The 14,161-nt window shown below is 36.5% G+C and overlaps 1 protein-coding gene across 1 annotated transcript in view; it reads left to right on the plus strand.

Moving 5' to 3' along the window:
* PTH2R (parathyroid hormone 2 receptor) overlaps positions 1 to 14,161 on the plus strand; it is a 94,718-nt gene that overhangs the window by 48,633 nt on the left and 31,924 nt on the right. Inside the window, exon 9 of the mRNA XM_007966070.3 lies at positions 9,001 to 9,067. Coding sequence (XP_007964261.1) covers positions 9,001 to 9,067 — 67 coding nt within the window. The remainder of the gene's footprint in view (positions 1 to 9,000; positions 9,068 to 14,161) is intronic.

Here is a 14,161-nt window from a genome sequence, read left to right on the forward strand (position 1 = left end):
AGAAACACTCACAGACTAGATGCAGGTGCCTGACCTCCATAGATTATGAAATAAATTTAAAATGTAGTGTGAGAAGCAAGTGGAAAGAGATGGTTAAGAGAATCCACTTAGGATTTAGTGCAAGCAGGTTGAAGAATCACACTACCTGATTCCTAGCATAGGCAGCATTCATACTTCCTCTCTCTCTGCCACATCAGCTTTCCCTGCGGATGGTGTGGTTATGAGGACCAGGGATAAGGTGGCAGGAAGGGGAACTACAGACAGAATCTGGTGCCCTGGGCCAGTGACACATAGTTACTCCCTCATAGAGATGGAGGGGCAAGTACACTGGCCACAGTGGTAGCTTCCGAATTAGCCTGCAGAGAAGTTCTGGGTTTTATTTGTGGCCCTTGGGAAAAGGACAGGTGGGAAGGAGTTCCATCAATCACTGGCTGATGATGCTCTCAAAAATATTAAGAACTTCCTGTGTGTCAGGGATTGTTCGTGGCTCTTGTTTATTTAGTATATCATGAATGTTTAGAGCCCAGTTGCCTCATGTATCTTTAGTACCTGTGTTTAACACACATGTGGTCTACTAACTCATCTCTTATCTATATTTAATGCAAACTGTGGGTTTCATCCTTCCCATTTGTTATCATATCTTCTGTAGCAGAATTAAATATTTTAAAATAATAAACATACATTAGAAGTGGAATTTATCTCTAACTGTGAGTCATTAAGTTCTTCCAGGTAGCATCGGGCTAAGTTAATGTATCATTTTAAAGTACAGGACAACAATGCTGTAAATCATTTAAAATATATCATTTTTAAGGATTCATTTTAATGTATCATGGTACACCTAATACATTTAAAGAACCATTTAAGTATAAAGGGTACATTTGCATTAAATAGTAAAGAATCCTTTCTTTACATTTTGACAGACCTGAGTTCAAATCTTAATTTAACTGCTTTGCTAGATTTGGGACCAAGGGACCCAAAACACATGATCTCTTTGTGTATCAGTTTCTCATGTATAAAGTGGAGATAATAATGTATAAATTGCATTAATACATTATTGTGAACACTTAGCATAGTACCTGACACTCGATGGGAGTGTGCTGAGAAGGAGCTCAGGTACAAATGTCTTATAGGCTTGTTCTGCTACTTCTTGGTTCTGGAACAGCAGATGTACAACCTAACCTCTCTGAGCCTCAGTTTTCTCAGCTGTCAAATGCAGTTAAAATGAATACTACTGTCTACAGAGTTGTAAGAATAAAGAGATAATGTGTGTTAAATACCTAATGCAAAGTTTGGAATATACTGGTAGTAAGTGCTAAATACTCATTAACAAGTATTATTCTTTTGCTTCATTAATTTGTATTCACAGGTAATGCCTAAAGAATTAAAAACCAGCATTTTTGTATATTGTTATTTCATTAGAAAGCCAAACTCATCCTTCCATTAATCCTAGCTTATAATATTTTGATTTTTATCCTGTCAAGTCGATGGAACCCTGCTTCTGCTGAAGCTAGAGCTTACAAATTAGGCTGCAGAAAAGATGAGGGGTGGAGGCCTTATAGACCCTCATAGGCCAGATTAGGATGTTTGGTCTTTGTTCAGTGATAATGACAGCAAATTTGCATTTTGTAAAGATAATTACCAGAACATAGGGTAATAGTACCCGATGTTGGAAGAAAGTAATAACGAAAACAGTTGCTGGCATTTCTGAGTGCTGACCACTTTCCAAGTACTTCATAATTCTGCAAATACTAAGTAAATTAAAACTCATTATCAACTCTATGAAACTGAGGTCAGAGAAGTTGTGCCCAAGGTTGCACAGCCATGAATGATAGAAAAGGACTTTGATCTCAGACATTCAGGCTCTCGAGGCGTTCAGAAAATACTTACAGGCAGATAAGATGTTTCTATTGAGATAAGTGGAATTTTTATTATATGTGGAGGAGTAGAGTTGAAGAGGGATTCTTTTTATAATATCACTGAAAGCTTCTCACTCTTCAGTTGATTTAACACGTCTGGTAATCAAGAGTGCACAGTGGAAAATGTCCAGAGTACACTAGACAGTTTTTCTCTTATCTTTACTATGTCTAGACTTTTGTCTTTTTACCTCAGAGAGGTAAAACTTCTAGTTCTTTCTGTTCTGTAAATCAGAAATAGGTTATCACCTACCATGGACTTTTCAACAATTCCCACTTTTTGTTGACATATGAGCTCATGCCTGTGTATTTGTATTGTATGTATACATGCAGTGTTGTCTCCTGGCATATGTTTTTCTCATTCACATGATAAAATTAAACATGTCTATATTTCACGTATTAAATGATAAAATTAAATATATCTGCATTTCATGGTGAAAACCATAACTACAAATGTTCTACCTTGTTAGTGTGTTTGAAATCTACTATTCTACCATATAAATCTTCCTTATCATATTCCTGCAGCATTTAGTGTACATATTATATAATTATTCCTTTCTTATCTACCATCTTATTTCTCTTAATGTGTAAGTGTAACTGCCTCATTTTTCCAACAAACCATGAATTCCAAATGGGCATAAGTGAAATTCCCTGTTTTACAGTAGATAACTCTTCAATGCATGCTGATCAATTCTTCTAGATTCGGCTGACCATTTTTTCTCTCTTTGCTCAGTATCTATTAAGCAATGATAAAGTTTGAGTTAATGCAAGTTGTGAGTTATAAGGAGATGTGGTTTTTCTTCCGTTCAGGACTTGCAGCAGTTATTCTCAGCCTCAGTCTTCCATCTGTAAGATGAGAATAATATTCTTGGCCATGAGTAATGCTGTGAGTTAGCAGGGGACAGATCTGAGAATTAGATGAGAGGCCATTATGAAAGGGCTTTGTAAACTCCAAATTTTAGATAAACCATAAATGTTACCTTCATTGTGGGTAAAGAACCAGTTAAGGCCCGATCATCATATATAAATAGAAAAAATCTTGACCGCCCATCTCCTATCATTCCTTATAAGTGTCTGATAGCTTGTAAGTCGCCCTTTGCTTCTGTCTGACTCAAGTGCCTCCATGGCCGACTGCAGGGAGGCTGCCTGGTAAAGGCTTTCAGTTGTCTCAAATGGACTTTGACCAGAGTCCCCCAGTTGTCTATGTTTCTCTTGAGGGGCTATATGATGAATGAATATGAAAACATTCATTTTTTGGGTATTATTTCTATTTTAAATAATGATGAGTCAAAGAAAGAAAAGGAAAAAGTAGAAAAGCATCCGGGTACCTGTGCTTTGCTCTCATGGTCAAGCTTATTGCTATGGACTGAATTATGTCTCCCAAAATTCACATGTTAAAGCCCTAACCCCCAACGTGACTGTATTTGGAGATAGGGTCTATAAGGACCTAATTAGGGTTAAGGAGGTCATGAGAGTGGGGCCCTGATATGAAAGGATTAGTGACCTTATAAGAAGAGATGCCAGAGAGATTGGCTCTCCCTCTCTCTCTCTGCACACAAAGAAGAGGTCATGTGAGCACACAGCGAGATGGAGGCTACTTACAAGCCAAGAAGAGAGGTCTCACCAGAAATGGACCATGCTGGCACCCTGATCTTGAAATTCTAGTCTCCAGACCGAGAAAATAAACGTCTGTTTAAGCCACTCAGCCTGTGGTATTTTGCTATGGCACCAGCCTGTGGTATTTTGCTATCACATGTCAAGTAGATTAACACACTTATGATAAAGAAAAGGTAATTTAAAGAGAGGCAGTTTTAACCTATATATGCAGTAATGCCAAGAATTCTTTCATGTTAATAGAGAACAATTTAATATCCATAGATTGTGTACGCTTTGTGATAGCAGTTCCCTTTTTGTTATCTCCTGGGAACTTTTCTTTATTTAAGCCAATATATTGTTTTGAGTTACTAGATATTTCCTTCAGGAATTATTTTGTCTGCTATACACTGAAAAAAAAATATCACATGCTGTGAATACCTAAACTCTATAAAGAACCTGTCTCTCACTGTTCCTGAAAATTGGAACCGTACAGAGTCATTGTCTTTAGGTGTAGCCTTCCTCCTACTTGCTTCAAAGCTCCCCATTGATCAGCTTCCCTCAGTTCTAAAACTTGTTGGCTTTGGATTTTTCCTTGCTTTGATCCCTTTATGCTATTTGAATTTGTTAACAATTGAGAGTTGATGTTCTCTACATTGACATCATTATTGCTATGTATACACAGTGAGATTGGAAATCACAAAGAAAACTTGCAATGGCTACTATTTGATTTACATGGGAGGGAAGTGGCATCAGTAAAGAGGTACTAATTATTGCTATCATGATCATATTCTGAGATGTGTAACTGTATGACCTAGATTCAGAATTTTAGAGATGATAGGACCGAAGGCATTTTCTGGTTCAATCTTCCCATATTAGGGATAAGTAAAATGTGATCCAGAGACATCAGGACGTATTCTCAAAGCCTACAGCTAGACTGAAGCAGAATTTTGACTCATTCATTCAATTAGTTACATCATGTGACCACCGTGCAAAATATTTCACTTTCTTCCTAACTTACTCAGAATAAAATCTTGAATTTTACAGTGCCCAAATCTGGGATAATTGGATGAAGGGTCATTTTATATTTAATTTTGCCTATAAACATAAACTGTATTACTACTTAACTGAGAAGATTTCAAAATTGCCTGATTCAACTTCACATAAAATTCAGCTTTTCTATAGATGAAGTTTTTGTGAGTTTTCTTGGGTGTTATCTGACCTACATAGTGCCATGTGACAACATTCGCGGGAGAGAACAGAAGTTAAATATCTTCAAAGGATGGATGGGGTTCATATTCATGTCTTACATTTGAGACTCACTGTTTTCTAATCTGGCCTTTCAAAGTAAAACCTCTGATTTTCTCTGCATCTTGGCCATTTAGAGAGAAGCGTATCAGACCCAGTTTTAAACGATACCTTAAACTCTACTGATATACAAAAGAAGTCTCTTTCAGATCTAAAATTCTATTAGGTGTTATTTGGGCTGGGCATGGTGGCTCATGCCTGTAATCCCAGTGCTTTGGGAGGCCAAAGCGGGCTGATCTCTTGAGGCCAGGGGTTCAAGACCAGCATGGCCAACATGGTAAAACTCCATCTCTTCTAAAAATGCAAAATAAAATAAAATAAAATAAAATAAAAAATTAGCTGGGCATGGTGGTGCATGCCTGTAATTCCAAATACTTGGGAGGTTGAGGCAGGAGAATTGCTTGAACTGGGGAAGCAGAGGCTACAGTGAGGCGAGATCATGCCACTGTACTCCAGCCTGGGCGCCAGAGGGAGACTCTGTCTTAAAAAAAAAAAAAAAAAAAAAAAAAAGAAGAGTGTTATTTTACTAAGGTCAGCTAAGATAATCAAGTAGGTTGGGCAAATTAAACAGTGAGCAATTTTGTTCTCTTTCTTTTTACTTACAAAAGCAAAAACACCTTACAAGATAATCTTATTATCTTCTCTTTGCTTCATTCAAAGGAGATAAGAGATGCCAGTGAGAGGAGAAACCCATAACTTCTTTACTTCTTTGCTATATTTTTGTTTCACCATCCAGCAGCAAAGGTGGGGGCTGCAAAGGACCAAGAAGCCGTCTGACATTTCTAGAACATCTGCACAGGCTTTTGGGGTCAGCTTCTCTCACTTCTTCTACTCTTACTGATTGTATAAGTTGTGGAGAGAAGGTAGTACTCAGCCAATTCAATTCTTTGGATCCCTTGGGCAGAACAATCCACCTGTTTTCAGCCCTGACTGTAGGAAGTCCTACTTTCTAGTCAGACCTTTGTATCTCTTGCTTCACCATCCAGAACTGCATTTCCTAGAAGTTTAAAGTTTATTATTAAAATTTTGAACAGAGAGTAGTTTCTGAGACATGTTAACAAAGACAATGTGAGTGGGAGCATTGAAGAATTAACTAAAAACAAGCATTAATAGCGTTTTCTTTAAAAGGTTTGAAATCTCAGCTTCCTTTCTTGTATCACAGGGCAAATTTGAAACTTTGACACTGAAAAGCATCAAAGAGAAGTGTTTTATGTTTTTAGAGGTAGCTGGTTTTGACCTACTTCCAAATGCAAGCATTTTATAGAGCCTGAATTGCATAATTGAATCCCAATGTGTTAGGAGACACCATGATGAAATGCCATTAAAGCAAAGACAGAAGACTGTGAAGATATTACCAAATGTCAAAAACTGAAAAGAAAATTTATGGAATCTGAAAGCCTTGTAGCTTAGATCTTGGCTAAGTGAATCAATGTTCAATTTACAGTCACATGATATATGCCACCTTCCTTATGGTAGAAAGCTTTTTTAGGGTAGTGTGATTCTGCATAGCTCAGTAACATTGTCTTTTATCTTTCTTGTCTGGTTAAATAATGTGAAAAACAGATGCATGTAAATAATGCCAGAAAATGTTCAATAATATGCAAGTGTAACATTTTTGTTCTTAAATTTCCATGTTATTCAAACTTCAGGTCCATTGAATATGCGCATTTCAGTTTGGCTGAACCAGAATTACATTGTAGTGTAGGGTTCCGGTTGATTTGGCTGTGGTATATTCTCCCAGTGGAGTGCGGAGCTACTGAGCTCAATTGGTATGGATATGCAAAGAAATAAAAAATACAGTTGTAAAAGGAAAAAGCAAATTGCAGAATAGTGCATACATGACATTTTTGTATGATAGAGGCAAGTAAGACTATAACCTTTGTATTTGTTTGCATATGCATGAAGAAGCATTGGAAGCATATACAATAAGGTAAGAGAAGATGTTATCTGTAAGGAGGCAGACAGGAATGTGGGGAGGATTGAGACACCTCAATGGCTGTCTTTTTATATAGTTTGACTTTAAAAATGAGAACATATTGCCTATATGTAAAAGTTAAACTTTAAAAAAATGTAGTTCTTAGTGTGTATTGAAAATGTTTTACCCTTAAGGAATAGTCAAAATGGTATTTTATTATCTATAACTTGCTCATTAATAAAAAAGTAACTTCGTTATGTTTATTATCTAGAATTTAAAAATTATCATTGTATCCCACAAATTTCTTTTTTTTATTTATCATTGCCACAATCAATACTGGGTTTTGTGAAAAGAGAAAGAAACTTAAGAGTTTTATTTATGTGTCTTTAGTTTAAAAAGACTGTTTCAAGTGCTATATTAAAGTGCCAAGTGGTGCTAGTTTCTTATCATTTCTGTGCTATTTATTCTAGTGTAAGATCTTTACTAGTACAAACCAGATTGGGAGATTGGGTGAGCATGAGTAAAACTTAATTTGAATTCAGCTGATGTCAATTCAATCCAATAGATATTTATTGACTACCTACATACTGTTCTAGGACTTGCAGTACATCAGAACACAAAAACAACAGTGATCTCTGCCCATGTAGAGCTTAAACTCAAGTTAGGGTGAAAGGGAAGCACCAAATATAAAAAATAGGCAAATTATATAATTTTTAAATTAAATACTGTTAAAAACAAACATAAAAATTAAGATAAGGTCATGGATCTTATACAAATAGAAAATGAACACCTGTCAAAGATTTTTTTTTTTAACTTTTATTTTAGTTTTGGGGGTACATGTGAAGGTTTGTTCCATAAATAAACATGTGTCACAGAGGTTTGTTGTACATAATATTATATCACCCAGGTATTAAGCCCTGTACCCAATAGTTATCTTTTCTGCTCTTCCCCCTCCTCCTACCTCCCCCATCAAGTAGACCCCAGTGTCTGTTGCTTCCTTCTTTGTCTTCACATATTCTTATCATTTAGCTTCCACTTATAAGTGAGAACATGTGGTATTTGGTTTTCTGTTCCTGTGTTAGTTTGCTGAGGATGATAGCCTCCAGCTTCATCCACGTTCCTGCAAAAGACATGATCCTGTTTTTTTTTTTGTGGATGCGTAATATTCCATGGCATGCATGTACCACATTTTCTTTATCCAGTCTGTCACTGATGGGCATTGAGATTGATTCCATGTCTTTGCTATTGTGAACAGTACTGCAATGAACATTTGCAAACATGTGTCTTTATGGTAGAATGCTTTATATTCCTCTGGGTATATGCCCAGTAATGGGATTGCTGGGTTGAATGGTGGCTCTTCTTTTAGCTCTTTGAGGAATCACCATACTGCTTTCCACAGTGGTTGAACTAATTTATGCTCCCACCAACAGTGTATAAGGGTTCCCTTTCTCTGTAACCTCTCCAGCGTGTGTTATTTCTTGACTTTTTCATAATAGCCATTCTAACTGGTGTGAGATGATATCTCATTGTGGGTTTGAGTTGCATTTCTCTAGATACTTTAACCTCATTAATTAATGAGAGAACTACCAAGATGTTATGGTTGGTTCAAAGGAGAAATCTAAAGAACCACATTTACATTCAGTACAATAAATACCAAAATTTACAAATAAATGCAAAAACTACTCAATATTTTCAGGATACTAATCAATTACATTCCACTGAACATCACAGCTAATTTTCATTTCTATGGACAAGAATAATTTGCATTCATTCTCTATTGCATTACTATGGATAAGAATAACTTGCATTATTGTAAGGATTCTACAATTTATGAAGTAAAATAGAATTGCCGTAATGTCTGAGAGAGAGAACTTTCTCTATCAGTGAATTTAAATTATGGCTTATTCCAATAATAGTAAAAGTGAAGTATGAATTGTATGACATTTAGAAGACTATTACTTTTCGTGGCTCTGGAAACATGGTTTTTAACTTTTGTCACAATAAAAGTAATTCACTAATATTTATAATTCTCTACTCATCTTCAAGGGGTAGCTAATAATATGAAAATCAATACCCGCTACATGTTCCCCCCCCCCCCCCCCCACTGTCTTGGGTATTTTAAGATAAGATTTCTTTGTCTATTTGTTTCTTAATTGGAAGTGTGGGGCTGGAGTTTTTGGTAAAACTTAAAATTTTACTTAATTCTTACTACCCATTTACTTTGCCAATTTATTCATGACGGTTTTTTTTTTTTTTTTTTCAATGTCGCAGGTGCTGGGAACTTAGTGCTGGAGACATCAAGTGGATTTATCAAGCACCAATCTTAGCAGCTATTGGGGTAAGTTTAAAAGTTTGTGTAGTTAAAAAAGAGATGGATAATTAACCTGCTGCTAAAACCCAGAGAAAGTGTGTCTGTCACTGCATTCTACAATAGATTTGAGAAACTCACATGTACAACAACATCTGTTGGGAGAGTCTGGGACAGAGATCAGACCCTTATTGTAACTGACACTGAGACCCATGAAAGCCTTCCTTTAATCAGCTAGCACTTGGGTCAATTCTGAGACTTCAAAATATCTATAAGCATTTATATGTTTAGGGAGTTGGAAGGCCCTACGTCTCCTTTTCACCCATTATTTTATTTCACCACTTTAACATTCTGACCACCTGATAGTAGGTCAGTGTGGCAGGGAGGGAAAGATGGAATAGCAGAAAAGCAGAGAAATTACTGAGACAGAGGAATGGTAATATGATGTATAAAGTATTCCCTAAATCTTTTATTTGGCATACTTCCCCCAAGGAGTTAAGTGCATCCTATACCAGGAAATATCTCACATAATTCTATCTAATAGATATTAGACAGAAAATTAGAATTGAAAGTAATGGCAAAAAACACAATTACTTTTTCACTAACCTGATAGTAGGGAGAAAGACCACAATGCATTTTGCACTGAGCCTTGTCTGCCTATATTTCCAATGCATATTGCATCTGTGTTGCAAAGGAAAACAAAATCACACACTTCTTCGCATCTAATAAAACTTATCAAAATGTTTACTCTTGATCTTCTTTGAAGACTTTAAGGTGTCAGTTTCTTTTGGTTTGTGAAAGAAATTATACCACCTTGTGTTCATGTATGTAATACATATTACAAGCATTTTTAAAAAACAATTACTATCCTGATAATAAATGTTAAAGTAGAAAACAACGTAGCAACCTGATTATTAACTAATTTTGATGCTTTTCTTTGTTTCCCAGTTTCATATTCCTCTTTTTATCTTTTGGACAATGTGTCACCCACTTTGTCAGAAGGGCAGCTATTAATGTAGTTGAGGTATTGTAGCCTCATCCAAAGAATCAGATAAAAGCTTATTTACCTCATAGGAAAAATGCGTAAAGAAAATAGGAGAGATCAAAAGGAATCTTCAGTTTAGAAGTCCATTGAAATAAATGTTTGGAGAGGGAAATAAAATACAGAACACTTTTAGAGAAGCTATTTTGTATCCTTGCTAAACCATCCTATTAACAAATTGGTCCCAATTCCATATATCCTAGGAGAAGCTCAAAAATGGATTATGGATGAATGAATGGCTTGAATATGTAAACACCTGTAATTTTAATTTTTTATGTAAATGAAATGCTGCTATATTAATCCAGTGATAAAAAATCCTAGATCTGTAAATATACCCCTGAGAGACATCAGTGAACTTAAAGATAAAAATTAACTGCTCAGATTTCCCTTTCATTCATTGGTATTTAATCCTTATTTATACTTTCAAGGCTTTTATTTTCCTTCTTTCTAGTTCATCTTCTGTGTGTTTGCTTCTCCATATATTACTATTATCTTTTTTTAATGCTATATATTATTTATTAATATAAATCATTGTACATCCAGTGAACAATCTTATTCTGTCAGATGCATTACTTAACAAATCCAGTGATCAAAATCTAGAGAGAGCAGTAGTTAGTTGCCTGCAGAAATGAAGTTTTATAAGGTACAAGTAGATTTTGTGAAGTGTCTCTTCTTATGAGACCTCAGATATGCATAGAGTATTTTACACAGGTTGTATGCACTATAGTATTTTTAAAATAAGGAAGAACATTTTAGCATTACAAGTTGTAGGAATTATAAGATGGAATTTTAAAAATTAAGTGAACAAATGCTTAGAAAAACGAATGATTTGTAAAGCAATCTCTTCATATTTCAGTATTGATATTGGAACTGATAGGCACAGTTTTCATATGATGTATTACTATTTTCTTTTTAAGGGAACAATCTATATCTTATTATTTTTTCTTTGCCTTCAGTGTCTTGTACTGACACTTACCAATAAGAGTTAATTAATGCTCTCAAATTTACCCACATTTTAATATAATGATTATATAATGATTAAGTTTGATTTTACATTTGATGAAAATGAAGGACCTATTGAATTCCACGAGATCCTTGTAAAATTATCAGGAACTGAAGCAAAGGACAGTGCAGAAAAGGAAATCTTAGGGCATTTGCCATGGAAATGACTGATTTTTATCCAAAGCTTTTTAGTTTGTTTACAGATCTAAGTCACTCACATCATCAACATGGATGAAAAATTTATTTTCTGAGGTTTGTAACTTGTAAAGTGAAACAGTACAGCTAGGTGATTAAAGGTTTTCTGAAGATTCACCTTTGGAGAAGGAGAAATAGAAGTGATGGCACACTCAGTAAACTTTGAAGAAAATTAATGTGGAAGGTCATTTTCCTCTTCTTGAGTTAAAATCATGACAGTTCTAAGCTAAGAATTCTGAAGTACTTTTCCTATATTATGAAGTTCATTTAATCTCAAAAATCACAGCTGATACTCAAGAATATCTTTCTGTTCACTAAGAGTTGCCTTTTTGTTTCATTATTATAATTTAGTGTTATCATAATTCCCTTGAAGGTTCTTAACTTACTCACAATCTACTAGTGTATCTGAAAGTTTTCATAAAATGTCAAGAATTGGATTTGAAATAAATAATTTACTTATTTTAATCAATAATTTAGAGAAGGCTGAGTTATGAAAGAGAAAAACTAAAAAAGCAAGTGGAAAACTAAAGGAAAGAAAAAACAGAATTATAAAGAAAAACTCCAAGGTATAGTTTTCAATTCAAAAGAGGGGAATACCTCAAGAGACAAGAAGCTACACCTCAAGAATACAGAGTTCCTAGGAGAGAGATTTGGCCCTCCTGGGAATAAGAATGTGGAAGGCCTGTGTGGATAATTCTGTGATGTGTAACACCAGTTAGTTAGATTGCCAGTGGCACTGGTTCAGAGCATCAGCTTGAAGTACACACAGAAATCCTGGAAATCCAGGAGTTTGGATTATACATAGTGAGCCCAAGTTGATACGTTTTAAAACCTGGATTCCAAGGACAGTGATTATTTCACTTAGAATGCCAAAGACTAGGGCTCTGTAAGCATGATTGACATTCGGGAAAAAGAATAATTTAATATCTGCATTGGAAGTAAATAATAAACCCAAAATCTTGAGCTAAGGTGGTAGTGATTAATGGGGGAAATGTATTCACTGCAGGCTGGCAAGTAGTACGAGAGCATTCCAATGGCCTGTGCCAAGGGTGGGTGTGGGTGTGGAATAATATCAGGAGCTGAGGCTGCAAAGGAGGCCAGGCCAGACCCTGAAGGGGCTTCTAAGTCTCACTAAAGAATTGACACCTAATCCTGCAAGGGGTGACAACCAAAGGTTTAGACATTGGAAAATGAAGGAATCAGGTTTTTCATTTGGAAAGATCTCAGGGCTTCGTTGAAGCTGGCAGTGGGGAAACCACTGTGGGTGTCTGCTGGGTGGGGGTTTAAGCCACAGTGATGTGAAATGGAAAGGACATAGGTCTGAGAGAGTTAGGGCGTGGAGTTTTGAGCGCTGTCCCTTCACACTTGGCATACACATTTTCCTCATTTCCATGACCTGGTCCCTTCTTCCTCCCCCATCTCATGTCACCTCATTGTCTCCTTCCCGCTGCCTCAGCTCCACACAATGGCTTTCTTTAGTTCCCTGAACGTGCTACACTGTTCCCACCCGCGCTGTTCTGTATGCCTGCCATACTGTTCTCCCTGCTTGTGCATTCTTCCTTCGGGTCCCAGCTTATGGATAACCTCTTCAGACAGTCCTTTTCTGACCACTCGACAGTGTCACAGTGGTTACAGCACAGGCTCTGGGCGAGACTGCCTTCGTTAGAATCTCAGGTTTGCCCTTTTGTCGAGTGTACAGGCTGAAATTTTATGGTACAGGCTGGTCTTGGGCAAGTTATTTAAACTCACAATTCCCTTTTGCCATCTATAAGATGGGAATAATAGTGTAGATTACAAGAGTTAATCATTGGGCTGCATTAGGAACAGTGGCTGGCGCATAGCGCTATAAGCATTAGCTATTATCATTTTTACTTTTCACGTGTTAATAACTTGCCCACACTCCAGGTAGATTTCTCCTACTCCCTGCAACACATTAACTTAAAAAATGTCTCCATAAAGTCATAAAAATAATGTTGGTTTCTGGACAGCAATAAGGCTAACACATTGTATCTTGTATATCAGTAAGTGGCTGTTCAGACCTGAGGGGACTCCCAGGGATGATCTGGTTTCCCAGGCTCCACGGTCCCCTAAGATGATACCATGATTGCTTCTCTGTTTGTGCATAGGCACTTCTGATTGCAGAATGTCCGCTCTCCTTGTATCCCATAAAATCTGGCATACCATTGGTGTGACTGTTTTTTAAAAGGCTGTAATGTTATCTACCCAAAATGGTATAATTGTTAACTCTTTTTGGTAGGAGTAGAGCTTATTTTTACCCTTTTGTTAAACATTTTAGTATTCTCCATTTTAGGGGCATTGGAAGGCTCTACTTTATAATCGAGAAATCAATATTTACATTTTGGAAAAGTTATGAAGCTCTCACTTTTGTAATTTTCCAGATAAACCGTTCCATGATTCACCTTCTATTCAAACACAATAAAACACGAGGTGAGAAAAGTATACATAATGTTATTTTCACTTTCTCTTTCTTGCTTCCTATGTGAGTTCCTGTTATTAAATGCAATAAATACTTGATTAAAAAGAAACTTCTTCCTAAGTACATTCTATGATCTTCCCTGTGACTTGCTGGCAAACCAGGCAGACACCACTGTGGTGAACCTGATGGGCACCCGAGCTCTCTTCTCTCCAGGTCTGCGTGAAGATGTAAAGACGGGGAAAACTGTGCCACACCAGCGCATGATTTGTCTGTCCAGCCCGTTTGAGATGCTCATGGACACAGTATGAAGGACCAAGAGGTCTGCCCTTTCTTGGGAGTGACGCCAAATGTGTCACAGTAGTTACAGCTTAGACTCTGGGCCAGGCCGTCTTTGTTAGCGTCCCAGGCCTGCCCTTCTGTCGAGTATGCAGGCTGAAATTTTTCTGGG

This window comes from Chlorocebus sabaeus, chromosome 10 (genome assembly GCF_047675955.1).
Source record: "Chlorocebus sabaeus isolate Y175 chromosome 10, mChlSab1.0.hap1, whole genome shotgun sequence".
In the NCBI taxonomy this organism is placed as follows: Eukaryota; Metazoa; Chordata; class Mammalia; order Primates; family Cercopithecidae; genus Chlorocebus; species Chlorocebus sabaeus.